The sequence below is a fragment of the Chelon labrosus genome (assembly GCF_963514085.1).
Source record: "Chelon labrosus genome assembly, chromosome: 10".
Classification (NCBI taxonomy): Eukaryota; Metazoa; Chordata; class Actinopteri; order Mugiliformes; family Mugilidae; genus Chelon; species Chelon labrosus.
In genome coordinates, this window is record NC_140360.1 from 29,049,562 (window position 1) to 29,064,164 (window position 14,603).

Below are 14,603 nucleotides of genomic sequence, written 5' to 3' on the forward strand. Positions count from 1 at the left end.
ATATGTGGTACTACACTGGCAGACCAATTGGGCCTGGACTAACTGTGCCCTGGGGAGAGCAATCAGCCTCTTAGCACCACAGGCTACCTTTCAGGGGCTATAGAGTCAGCATTCAACATCTGAAGGAGCAGGAATGAATTCTGGCTCTGAATTTTATTGTGACTGTTTGCCAAAATATTTAAAACGATGCATCATTTAGAGCTGTTAGGCAAACATCTTGTTGAAAACACAAAATCCAAACAGCAACCCGAAAGACACAGTCCGTTTGATCAGTTTCCTAGATTTAGCCTTGCAAACGTCACTTCAACACTACCTGGGCCACCAAAGTACCACCTGTAGGGCTTTTATCTTCTGGCGACCCAGAGCCTCATGAGGAACAGAATAATTAATAATGTAGTTCTCGCACAATAGCTGCGGGTGGGTACAACTCTCTAAGTTCAGGAACTATAAAAACTAGGATGGAAAATAGAGTGCAGTTACATTTGTGGTTAAACAGAGACCAGGGCAGTTTTTTTGAGTAGCACTTTCTTGTGTTAACTTTGTAATTTAAATGAAGCCATTAAATTTTAGTCAATCTTATGTTTCACTAACTGAATCTTCATATGGGACACAAACAGGAGTCTACAAAAGGGGCTTTTCATGACTGAGACACTTAAAAATGAAAGCCCATAGAATAAACTGGTGCTAGGTTCCTGTGAGACCACGTTGATCCTATGACAGTGAAAGAGTTGGTTTGTCAGGAAATTAAAAATAGCACCTTGGATAAAGTACTGTATAGACTGCAACCCAGTATATATTATAGCCTACTTAATAAAGAAACGCATATACTATACAAACCATACAAGCCTCATGTGTATTCACCAGTACACTGGCTTTTCTTACTTCTCCAAGGGATAGTCAGTGATGACAAAAGAAAAAAATTTCATACACTTCTAAAAGATTTCATAATTATTTCTTATGATACATACAGATTATTGCAACTGATCTATATCCTACTTATGATACACCTGTTGTAGTCTGGCTTTCGCCAGTCTGGAAACCCACACATTCATTTCTCCTGCAGCTGATCCACTTTTTCTGGAGCCAATCACAAACGGGCTTATCCGCCTGGCGCGCTATTGGTGGGTTCAAAACGATGACGTCAGAGAAGCGACGGTAAAGTCGGCAAGCAGCTTGTTGTTTACATGAAACATGGCAGCCACCAGAGCACAGCTATCCGTCGACGCCGCTGTCGCTGCTGTTTTAAAAGATTTCAAAGGCAAGTTTTCTTTGAAAACGGAACAGAAACTTGCACTGGAAGAATTCATACAAAAGAAAGACGTGTTTGCCGAGTTTTGCGTCGCTCTGCAAAGTACGTCACCCGGATCGATGGTCTGATTGGTGAATGACTATCCAATTGCGTACAGAGTCATTTGAACTATGCCCGTTGTTCACGCTCTTGTGCAGTAGAAATTACATGGCAGACTCCCCAGACTAAGTTCAATCTTTGAACTTAGTCTGCACCTGTTGTACATTACATTAAAAATGGCTGATATGAATGTGTGTGGGTTTTTTTGTATGTTGAGTACTAAAATACAAAAAAGAAAAAAAAGAAAAAACACATTTCATAGCATATTTCATTAAAGTGTACAGAGATGGAAAACAACCGATCCCCACAAGAGGAAAGATGAAACATGAAGATGTTAATTAGATGCGTCTTTACACAAGGATCTAACTGCAAATCTCTCCCTCTGAAATACACTAATAATAGGATTACACAGCATGACTCTGACAACAAGGATTACAATCAAACTTGTATCATGTAAAATGTTACTGATCTCAATCTGTGCCAAAGGCGCTCAGTGCTAGGAGGGAGATGACTGAATGAGAACTCCATTTCCAGTAGTAGAGAGTAAAGTAGTAGAGAACTACTTTTGATATATGTGATATACGTTATGTCATTAAATCCAGATAACCAAATTTCTCTACTAGAGTCACCTATCTAGTGTCACATATTCATCTGTATTCATGCTCTGTGTGATAAAGTAATGGCCTGATACTATTCCAAGTTTTGTTTTTGTAATGAAACTGCCATTATTTTCTTTTTTGTAGGAGGAAGAGGGGGGTTGGTTTAATAAAAGCATCTTGTTTCCATCAAATGGGCAATTCCATTTTTTTTATTCTCACTGCCTGCATCCCACAGTAAAAAAAAGAAACGACAGTAATTTGAAATCAGGAGTCTTTCAACGCACATGCCTCACTCATTACCCGTTTTAGTGCATTCATTAGAAAATAAGGGTCATGATAATGTCTTTCGCAGCACTGGAAGGTGTTTGCGTGGCATTCAAAGGCCTCCCTTCCCTCTCTTGTGCATTCTTTTGCCACCAAACAAACAACAGCAAGAACACACAAAGAAACACTTCTGGAGCTGGAGACGGAGCTAGGACTATTGTGCCTCACCATGTAAATTAGTTGTTTACTTCTGTTCCCTCTCACACTTGCTCGCATCATTAGCTGCCTAAATATAACAACCGGCTGCCACCAATTTCCATCATACAATCTCATTTCACTGGTAATGACAGAGTACATACACCAATAAACTGAGACCCTAAAACAAGGTGACTGGCAGTGTCGTGACAAAACTGTTCATGAGCAGGGAAGTGCAATTTGCTGTTTCCTTTCAGATTTTTCTTCTGTCTTAGAATGTCTCTATTAATTATGCCATTCCGTATGCTAATATGGCAATCCCTGGTCATTTGGGCTGTGTCAATTTCAGAAAGGATTTCACGGGGATCAATCTTTGCACCAAGGTTTATAATAGAGAGAGCAATGGAATAAATACCAGAGAGTGGGGACTAAGGATAGAAGGACAGAGAGGCCTCAACACCTAATTACTTTTGTTTGAAGTGCATGATAGTTAATTAATCTACAGTGTTATTCTGTTATTCAGGACAACCACTTGATTCATGGCACTTTCAATTAGTAGTCTTATGGAGAAGGAGTGTTCCCTCAATATGTTTTTTATTATATCAGGCATCTCACAAAATGGCTGTTTGAGTCAGTGGAGAACTGATAGGAAATCCTATACAGGCTCCAAATCTCATCACAAAGACAGATAAACGTGTCCATATTTGTGGTTCAGTAAAACTATATATAAATAGGGGGTTCAGGCCTATGTATAGTTTTACCCTATGTGTATATACACATATATATATATATATATATGCTGCCATCAGGGAGTGTCATTGCTGTGGGGGGCGCCTGGTCTGGTCTAGGTGGATGGTACATGTCTAACATTTACATGAATGCCAGGTCCAAAAGTTTCCCAGCGGAAATACCAACAGATTGAGATCATACTGGCCTAAATTCACATGGGGAAAACCTTCAGGGTGGATTTTCATATCTCTGTCTGAAGCCGGTGTTTTTACAAAGTCCATCTTGCCAGAGGTTTCAACATACTGGGGAAAAAGGTTTCCCAGCCAGACTTGGTTATCGTTCCTACTCTTCCTCCTGCTGTTCAAGGAGGTCAAAGGTTAATTCATCAAGTCCCTTGGTGAAACAGCGCACAATGGAAGACAATTAGTTCTCCTCTGCAGAGCCGGAAAGCTCTTCTGGACATATGAAACTTAATATGGACAGAGCGAGATGAGGGGTTTCACATTTTGGATGAAGGTAATCAAACAAAGCACAAAGATGGACAAGGCGACAACCTATTTCCTTTCAGTCTCCTCTATATTTTATTTCCTTGTCCTGTATGACATGGACCTCTCTCTCTCTCTTTTCCCTTTTTTCATCTCTGGCTCTTGTTTGCACTTCCTATCTCTCACTCAGAGACAAGAGAGGTTCGAGAGCGGAGGCAGGAAAATCAATCAAGATTGGATTGATAGCGTAAACCGACAGGCTGAAGAGGCAGCGAACCATGATACATGAGGAGATTAGGAGTGAGTGTGTCTGCAGGAAACGGGTGTGTCTGCATGTTGCGTAAAACAAGAAGCAGGAGCGGAAAGAATGCCCTCATCTAATTAGCAGAATCACAATTAATACAATTAGCAATACATAGATTTTGAAGGTTGTTAGAAACATAACTTCCCCCCTCAGTATCTAAGGAACTATTATAATCATACTGTTAATCTTTAATAATATCTTAATAAAATCATGAAATACCAGTGTCAATTTATGCTCATTAGGTATGAGTGAAATATCAAAATCACAATACTATCATACCAAAATCTGTAGAAATATATTACATTTGAAATAGTATTTCCTAAAATAAACAAGCTGTGCTGCACGTCCTTCATCTCAGTGAATAAATTTGTTTTTTTAGTTTAAAAAAAGTGCATTCAAATCCTACTGATTTTAAATCTAAATAGATTTAAAGAAAAATAAAATTTTTCATGACTTCTCGCATTTGTCAGCTATTTGCAGTGCTTTTCCACATGTAAATATACATAAATAATAGTAATAAAAAATCATTGTTGATTAAATGAATCACAAATGTTTAATCTGACAGCTTGCATTGTTTTACTCTAGTTATTTGGTTTCCATTGGATTATTTCCTTTATTTAAAATTTATTTGTTGCAATGACGTGTCTTTCACCTTTTACTGCTTGGTCTTGTGGATCACATATTATAGGTCAGTACAAGGTGACGTTTGCAGAAGTTGCCTTCTTGTAGTTAGTGACTGACCTTCATGCTCTTTTTCTGAAGCACCCGTTTTCTTCATCTTCTTGGGGGTTTTCATGAAAAGAGGAAAGATGGTTCGCAAGCCCAGGATGTCCACAAACTTATGGCAGTTATCTGTTCCCTCTGGTCCAATCATCCCATGGTCCAGGACCTTTAGAGCACTGGTTCGAGAGATTTTCTTTTCTCTGCAAAAAGGTACCATCAATAAATATTAGAAACATAAGAAACTTTAATTTTCAATGGCATTGCATAGGTTGTAAGATTTACATTAAAGGGGCCAGAAATTCTGATATGATTTGTACTTGTTTAAATTTTTACATTACAAAAAATGTTGTTGAACAGGTTTGGGTAGACTTAGCCTGGAGGCTAGCCAAAGGCTAACCACTGGGAACTGGTTATGCTCTGGCAGAAATATACCGGGCTAGTCAAATCATGTGGGCGGGCTTTATGCAGTGATACACAGAAAAGTAACAGCGACGCAGTCATACACATGATTAGCCTAGCGTACCGCCATTGGGATTCATTATGGGATGTGTTTCAGTCAGTACAGAGAAAAAAATACTGCTGCGTGCAAATTGGATCGTCCAACAACCAATCAGAGCAACGAAGTATATGACATTAAGGCATTCTCTCTAAATGCCTTAATTACTGTTAATTGTTAGTCCTTTAAAGGACAGGTCGCTTCTACAACGGCAGTATGACTATGTAACTGTACACTCTTCTGCCCTCTCTCCGCATTAAGTCTGCTAAAACAATAATCATTTCCCAGCAAACCAGTCGACGGGATGGGTGGGTCTGGCTTTGTGCTTCATGAAGTTGAAATTGTTTACAACACAATGACTCTAACTGGTTGTAGGACCATCCAATTTACACATCTTTTTTCTCTTTTTTTCTCTTTTCTTTCTCTGTACCACTTGAAACACGCACCTTGCTGATATCCAAATGACAAGCTACCAGACTTGGGTTCTAATACGTACTGGCGGCACAGTGGTGTGGTGGTTAGTACTGATGCCTCACAGCAAAAGGGTTCTGGGTTTGAATGCATCGGCCGACTGGGCCTTTCTGTGTGGAGTTTGCATGTTCTCCCTGTGTCTGCATAGGTTCTCTCCGGGTATTCCGGCTTCCTCTCACCGTCCAAAGACATGCCCGTTAGGTTAATTGATGGTTCTAAATTGCCCGTATTTGTGAGTGTGAATGGTTGTCTGTCTCTGTTAGCTCTGCAATAGACTGGCGACCTGTCCAGGGTGTACCCCGCCTCTGGCCCAATGAGGGATAGGCTCCAGCCCCCCCGCGACCTCAAGAGGACAAGCGATTACAAAAAATTAATGAAAGCTCAGTAAATATTCAGATCATTGTCTCAAACATCTGTCTCAGAAGGTACATGCAAGTCACTGTTAGAAAAACACACATGGGCAAAATTGTTGGTATCCTTACGTTAAAGAAAGAAAAACCCACGGTGGTCACTGAAACAACTTGAAATGGACAAAAGTAATAATAAATAAAAGTTTACTCAAAATTAACTAATGAAAATCAGAAAAAGCTTTTGAATAGTGGTTCAATATAATAATTTTAAAGAACAAACTAATAAAACTGGCCTGGACAAAAATGATAGTACCCTAGAAAAGAAAATAATTTGGCCATAGGCACATGTGTCCTGTAATTACCATCACAGATGTCTTCAACTTGAATTCATTCATTCTGCCAATTTAAAGGGTGAAAAGTGGCCACTGTGCTGTTCAGTATCACATGGACCACAGAAAGCTAAGAAGAGTGTAGTCTCAGGAAGTTAGAGAGAAATTTATAGACAAGCGTGCAAAACTTCAAGGCTATATGACAGTCTCCAAGTAGCTTGATGTTCCCGTGACTACAGTTGCACATATTATTCAGAAGTTTAAGGTCCACAGGACTGTAGCCAACCTCCCTGGACATGGCTGCAAGAGAAAAATTGATGACAATTGAGGCGACGGATAATATGAATGGTAACCAAAGAGCCAGCTTCCAAAGAGATGAACTCCAAGTTCAAGGTACATCAGTGTCAGATCGCAGCATGCGTCACTGTTTGAACCAAAGTGCACTTCATGGAAGACGATAGAGGATGACTCCATTGTTGGGTTGGAATTTGCCGAAATGCATATTGACAAGCCACAAAGCTTCTGGGAGAATCTCCTTTGAACAGATGAGACAAAACTGGAGATTTTTGTCACATCAGCTACCATGAAATCTCAAGACTATTAAGGCATTCTGGAGGGAAATGTGCTACCCAGTGTCAGAAAGCTTGGTCTCAGTCGCAGGTCATGGGTCCTCAAACAGGACAATGAACCACCCAAAAAACACCCAAGAATGGCTGAGAACAAAACATTGGACTACTCTGACATGGCCTTCCATGAGCTCTGATCTAAATCCTATTGAACATCTGTGGATAGAGCTGAAGCATGCAGTCTTGAGAAGGCACCCTCAATCCTGAGACAGCTGGAGCAGTTTGCTCCAAAGGAGGGTACCATAATTTTTGTACAAACCAGTTTAATTGTTTGTTTGTTTTTAATTATTCTGTTAAGTAAAGAAAAACCACTGCAGGTTTTTCTTTATTTAACAGAAGGGTACCAACAGTTTTGTCCACATGTGTATCCTCTGCATTACCAGTAGGTAGGACAGCAACATGACATACATTATAAAATTCTTTAATTTGGTATCATTGTGGCTGCCACATCCCCTTGACTGCCTGCCACCATGTCATAGTTTCGCTTTAATCATAATTGTTATTCAAAGTCAGTTGTTTTATATAGAATATATATATATATATTCATCAATTTTAATCATAAAAGAATTGCTATTATGAAAAGGACCAACTGGTTGCTGCTCTGTGTACTCCCCCAACACACACGTACGCACCACCTCTTAGGAAATATAGCTGTCTGTCAAGATGTCACTTCCTCCACTCCCACCAATGACAGATGACAGTGTTTATCTCAGAGGAGGGACACATATTTTAGTCAGTTGTGTCTGGTTCTGCAGACAGTCACATTATATATGATGGACGGCTGCGGAGGGCAGGGGGGAGCGATATCTAGTGTACTTTCAAAAGGGAAACTGAGGCCATTCAGTTGGTAGACAGCTGACTTAACTCAACACTGAGCTACACTGTACACTGCAGTCACCTAAAAATAGACAATGGGTTGTGTCTAGTGGATACTAGCATGAGAGTACATCTGTAATTAGAGTCAGAGATTTGATGAAACAAAATCCCTCAAAGATGGACTGGTTGAAGAATTTTTTAAACGTATGTACATTCCCCAAACATTGACCAAAACACTGATATGACCAGAAAATAGGTGAATCCCATTCTAAGGGGAAGGGAGGTGTAAAGTCTAAAACATTTGAATGTTTAAAATTCTAACTATGAACAAACTCTCTGGTTTTCAGAAATGTGTCTAGAGAAATAGCCTTGGTACATCACAGGTTCAGTTGCAGCGCCTGGTCCGACAAACATTCAGCTGTGTTGGCTCACCATGTGAGAATATTGTTATGTAGGACAAGGCTGCAGAGGCCTGAAATTTAGTTTTGGATGGAAGTGTCTCGGTGAATAGAGAAGACTTTTTTGTTGTTGCTTATTTCGTATTCAAAGAATATACAAAGTAACAGCAAATTGTTGCATCACAGTCTCAATTTTGTTTACATCTGCTTTCCCGTGAGATTAGGCGCCATTCAATACGTCCTGATGTGGTAAAATAATCTAAATAATAACCTGAAATGTGTGTTGCACTATTTTCAAATCATTCAAGTTTCAGATTAAAGAGAAGAATGTCTGTTTCTAAGTGTGTGATGTAACAATTTAAAAAAATCCGGTGGACTAATGCATGATCTGAGTCCTTAAGGTCAGCTCGCTGCCTTGCTACACTCCACTAACTGTTGATTCATTGAACTGGCATTCTCGCCAGGCAACAGAGTGCACATATGTACAGAATGAAGGAAGAAAAATGCGCTGAAGTGAGCTGTGAAAGTTAGATTGTCTGATAAGAGATTTCTATAGACCTGCACTTCTGTTTCTAAAAAGAGCGAGCAAAAACACACCTAGTGAGTGATACTGGTAAATCGACAAATATTTTTTGCATTTGTGATAACAAGTTTTCACACTTTGTCTCTGCTTATCTAGCACTGTATTTGCATTTATGTAATAGAGCAGTAAAGCCAAGGCAATTTAAAACGAAGTGCCCTGTTGCAAATAAATACAACTGATGCAACCATTCAACCTAAGTACAAGCTGTAGGTAGGTTTATAACTGTGGTTTAATTCAAAGGCTGCTGTTTGTCAGAAAATCTCACCAGTTCAGACTAAAGCATTTATAACAATATATATATATAATATTTTAGTTTTTAAGCATAAGAGTCTACAAATTTCTTTTCATATTTAAACCCCTTGTATGCATTCTTATCATTGTCAATTAGCTAAAGAAGCTAGTGTTTATTGACCAACAATATTCTAACTAAAGCAAGCAATGACCTATTTACACTTTTAAAACGCTTAACAGCAAACATAAAACTGATGTTTATGGAGGGATTGTGATGAGAATTACAATGTTCAGCCATAAAATTATGACCAATCAAGTGAATCACAATCATTATGTCATTATCATGGCACCTGTCATTGGATGGGATATATTAGACAGTAGATGAACACTTCGTCCACAAAGTTGATGTGTTCGAAGCAGGAAATGGGCAAGAGAAAGGATTTCAGCGACTTTGATAAGAACCAAACTGTGATGGCTAGATGACTGGGTCACAGAATCTTCAAAGAAAAAAAAAAGGGGGGGGGGGGCTGCACTGGTCAGTACCTATCAAAAAAGGTCCAAGGAAGGAAAAGCGAACCAGTGACAGGGTCACAGGGAGGGAGACCCAAGTGGTCTGACCTAGTAAATGCTTGTTCTGACACACAGGTGTCACTTGGCTGGGGAACATATGGTACCAGAATGCAAGGCCTCGCTGTTGCTTGGTCTGCAACAATGTTCAGTTGGTGGTATGTATCAAAGTTACAAACACGATCATCAGTGTGATTTGCTTCACCGGTTGGTGGTTTTCATGTTGGAGGTGGATCATTCTTTTACAACAAAATAACAGTATAAATATCATACAACGATCAGCTCCAACATAGGTATACTGTAGATGTCCCCAGAAAATACATTGCATTCCCTGAACTGACTTATGAACATGGGGGCAGGATAATGACAGTAGAAGAGAAAAACAAGAAAATTTACACTTGGCATTAGCATAAAATATGCATCTGTATAAGAAAGAAGGATGTTAATATAGTAAGGAGATGCACACACTGTGAGTTTCTCAGCCATTTGAAAAAGCAAGACTATATCTTTCAATAAATGTTCCTCCCCAACTTTTGAACGGACTATGGAGTGTGGCATAGTGACATTTGTGACAGGGTGCAGCCTCACCTAAGCATGAGATTCATTAGCTGAAGACCTTCTCCTCTGAGGAAGCGGTCCCGATTGTTGGGCAGCATGAGGCAGGAACACAGAGCATCAAATAGGTTCTCCATCATCTCCTGCTCTTCAGCTGTGGATGGGTTGTGACGTTTGAACACCTGAGAGGCAGGAGACAAAAGCATGGCATGAAGATGTAAAGACGGGCAAGTGTGTGGGACGAAGTGAGGACGCATTTTCAGTGATCTGTTTCCTGACCTCATTAGGAGGTGGTCTGGGATGTATTTGACCACATTCCTTTGGCAGTGTAAACATAAAATGCATCCTAATTCACATTAGGCACCACCTACTTAACATGGGAGCTCTTTCATAAGGGGATATTTGGCTCATCCATTCTGATGAAAAAAAACACAATTGCTTTTTTAAATGATCACCAGAGGAGAGAATGCTCCAAAAGTGACATCTGTTAATGAGATGCTTCTGAAATATGTTCTCCTTGTACCTGTTAACCACCTAAACTAATAAACAACTCTGAACCGAAATTAACTACTGCAGTTATTCAATTATGATTACCTCATAAGAAAATGTCTTTATTTACCTTTATTAGTGGAAGTTTTAACTGCTGCAAAGAGTGTTGAAATCAATGTCCGTATGGAAGTTTCCAGAGTTTTAGTTATAATCTTTACAGCTTGTTCCAAAATATGCACAATTCTCCAAGTCTTCATGTCATGACAACAAACAGCACTGTGGTTCTGTTACAGCAGCAGCAGTCTATTAGAGGCGGCATCCGTCACAACATTCTACTGCACCTTGAGACACATTTGGAGATGGATTTCAAATGTGAGGTGTAAATTGACACACCAGTGCCATGTACTCGGAGCAAATGGGGGTTCAGTGTCTTGCTCAAGGACACTGGAAGGATCAAACCGCTAACCCTCTGGTTCGTGGACAACCCGCTCTGCCTACTGAGCCACAGCTGCCCATAGAAGACGTTAACTGTGAGCTGGGTGGCAGGCGAAGGCGAGGACCTGGGCGTGCTGACCACCACTACACAGCAGCACGCTGCTCGAATCGAAATATTGAGTCTGGTGACCGGTGGATTAATAACTAGGGGTAGTGGTAGAGCAAACTAAAGCTTCAGAGTAAAAGAAAAACTTACAGATAGTTGCTGCAGTAACACATCAATGCCATCCATCTCACCAAGGAGCTCTCTCGTATCTGCAGAAAAGAAAAATAAAGAAGACACAAGACAGAGAGATAAAAATGGTAGAACACGACAGCAGGGAGATTAAATTGAAATGGTTGCGCATTTAAGGAGCAGTATAGAGGACAGAAAACCATGACAGAAAGGATGCCTAGACATGAGAAAATAGAGGAAATGGAAGAAAGGAAATGGCAAAAAAAGTGTTCCAGAGGAATACAATGAGCATAAATACTAACGAACACACTGGCCATGAGGGAAATACAGAGAGTGAGAACATTAGGAAAAATGAAGGCAATGACAAATATATATTCACACAACATGCCTGTTTCATAACGGCTTCAAATAGGACACACAGAAATACTTTGTACAAAAAACATGCTGCACATTTGTCACTTTACATGTGCATGTGAGTTTTTTTGGAAAATGTGCTTAATCTAAAGGAAGGGAAGAGAGGTTGCATTTTTACATATAACCCTTCAGAGCTGTAAGTCACATTCAACAGCAGCAAGTGATAATTACATTTAAACTGGCACATCATGATCAGTTTCTTAATAGCAATCGTGTGATTTGGCTTATTCTTACTTCAAACCAATGACTGTATTAAATATAGGCCAATATTCATGGCCACACATTTCTTTTGTTTTGTGAAAAATAAAAAATAAATCATTTTACATTATACTTTGCATTTGAAAGGCAATGAGGGAAAAACGAATGGGTGCAGAGCCAGAAGAGGAGGGGAGTGAGTGCAAAATGAGACACGACTCCCACTGAATATCAATGCGGCTTGTACCTTTAATGAGAACCTGTCCAAGGACCTGATAGTCCTGTGGCTACATGAGGCTTTACCAGGTTTTTAGTGAAGGAGGGATAGGATGGAGAAGACAGCAAATACACAAGAAGAGGTTGTGGAAAACATGAAACGGAAAGGAGAAAATGGAGGAAAATGACAGGAAAGAAAAAGAAGAGGAAGAAAAGAACATGGAGAAGATAAAAAAAGTGAATGGAGGCACAATGTGAGAGGAAAACAAAAGAGAATAGAAAGTGGCGAAAATAAGAACAATAAACTAAAATAATTAGCAACCCACAAACCATTTACTGAGGCACACTTACTGTCATTGTTTTGCAGCAAGATGGCCAGAATTTCACTGCAGTACAGCTTGTTAGCATCAAAAGGGATCTTGGCCTGAGAGGGAAAGAGAACAAATTCTAATTACTTCTCATGTTGAGAAACTCTGCTCTCCAGAGAATTAGAAAAGCACCATTTACACCACATCCAAATCTGCATTTCTGACCTCAAGCAGAGATTCTGCCTTGTATGTTGTTCAAAGTAGCGATATACAGACACCATTTCGAAACACATTTTTATACTCGCAATAATGAATTCGTCACAACCCAACAGAGTAAAAATACAGATATAAATGACCTTTAGAAGACTGCAGTGGATGAAATTAGTAATGGAACAGAAGGATTTGCAGTCAATGCAAGAAAAATAAGGCTGTAATTTGTTGTTGTTTTTTAAATGATTAATGGACTTCTTTTCTTGATAAATCAATAAACATTAACGCTATTAAATGCTTTTTACTGTTTCCTAAATGCCAAAGTGATGTCACGAAATAAGTTGTTCTGTCCAAACAACAATCTAAAATCTACAAATATACGTTTAGAAAAATATTAAGAAGGAAAAGCCACATCTGACATACTTGAAATGACAAGTTTATCAGAGGTTTTACTTCATAATTAATCAATTTGTTGATGCAACTTCAGCTTGAGAAAGCACAGTTAAGTTCTTACCTTGATTCTCTTGAGTAGCCACTGCATGAGTCCCTGCTGGGCTGCCTCAGTGCACAGGCCTGGTCTGAACTCCGCCATATTTTCTATAATAGCTGAGGAAGACATACAGAGACAAAAGTTAAAACAGAGCCTTCACAGTTCTTGTCCAGTGAGCCAACGTACCCATGAGCATGTTATTTGGTGAAATGATAATATCATAACCGATCCTCATCTTATTAAGTGGATCAGCCAGACGTGACTCATCCATGTTAGTTACACTTTGTCTTACAGTATCATTCTCATCTTATAAAATTACACAAACAATCCTTACATCGATGTTTACTCTGAGTGTAAACACTATATCAAAGACTTCCATCTGTCAAAATTAACTTTTCACTGTGAAACAAGACAGACATCTTTTTATAGAGGGTTCATCTGAATTCTGTTCCAGTATCAGTAGAAAGCTGTCCCTGCTACATAATGTCTCTATCAGAGCAGACACAAGCAGAAAAAGAGAGAGATGGAGACAGAGGAATGATCATGAAAGAGGGAGAAGGGGAAAAACTAAGAAGTAGGAGCAGAAGGGAGGGAAGAGGGTAGTAAGACGAGCCAAAGATGAAGGATTGAAAGATGTGGGAATGAGGGATTTCAGAAGCAAGTGAATGAAGGGATAACATGATCCCAAAAGAGAATGTGCTGTGAGACTAAAAGAAAAAAAAAATGAAATAAATACAAAATGAGCAACATCTTTTGAGAAAGGCTGCAGATGAGAGAGAAATGATAGAGAGGGAGAGCAACAGAGGACGGGATTGGGCTGGTGAGGGAAAGAGAGGAAGAGCCTTTATCAGGGATTCAAACAGAGCAGACAGACAGCCTCCTGGAGGACAGCAGGCTCAGAGCAGAGAGCAGCCAAGGCAGACAAAAGGCTTATTCAAGCTTGGAGAGCTCCCTTGATAACACACATACGCACACACAAGCCTGGAATAGAGGATGCACAAGTGCAGCTCTCACGATATAACCCTCATAGACAGAACCAAATACACACACCTAAACAGCCCTCCTGACACTCGGCCTCAATCTGGCAACAATGAAAAAAATCATCTCAGTAGACTCATTCAACACAAAAAGAGCTGAGAGGCAGAAATGTCTCATCCATGTGAGGCTAAATGCAGAGACCATGACTTTTCAAACTATCTGCTGGACCATGCCGTCTCCTAGACCTTGTGTCTACATTTCATACATTAAATGTATTATAGGCATTTACAAGGAGTAAAACCTCTGAACATTAAGTGTTTTAAAAGTGCTTAAATTTGCCAGAACATTGAAATGAGACACTGACGACTTCCTTTCACTGTCTGAAAATGTCTAGGAAACTTGGCAGCAGGGAGACACAATCTTAAAGCAGAAATAATACAAATAAAATTAGTTCTTCTGTGTGTAATGTCAAAATCAAGTCTGCAAGGACTTCCTGTCACTCTACTGCCCAAAGCTCCAACACTGGCTCATACATACCTTAAAGGCATATCTCCCTCTGGAAAT

At 39.6% G+C, this 14,603-nt stretch overlaps 1 protein-coding gene across 1 annotated transcript in view; it reads right to left on the reverse strand.

The window, feature by feature from the left end:
• The window catches only part of ctnnbl1 (catenin, beta like 1), a 52,712-nt gene that overhangs the window by 28,744 nt on the left and 9,365 nt on the right, over positions 1-14,603 (reverse strand). Inside the window, exons 7-11 of the mRNA XM_084553405.1 lie at positions 13,086-13,177; positions 12,405-12,477; positions 11,250-11,308; positions 10,103-10,251; positions 4,666-4,847 (exon numbers count right to left, since the gene is read on the reverse strand). Of these exons, the coding sequence (XP_084409531.1) occupies positions 4,666-4,847; positions 10,103-10,251; positions 11,250-11,308; positions 12,405-12,477; positions 13,086-13,177 (555 nt within the window). The remainder of the gene's footprint in view (positions 1-4,665; positions 4,848-10,102; positions 10,252-11,249; positions 11,309-12,404; positions 12,478-13,085; positions 13,178-14,603) is intronic.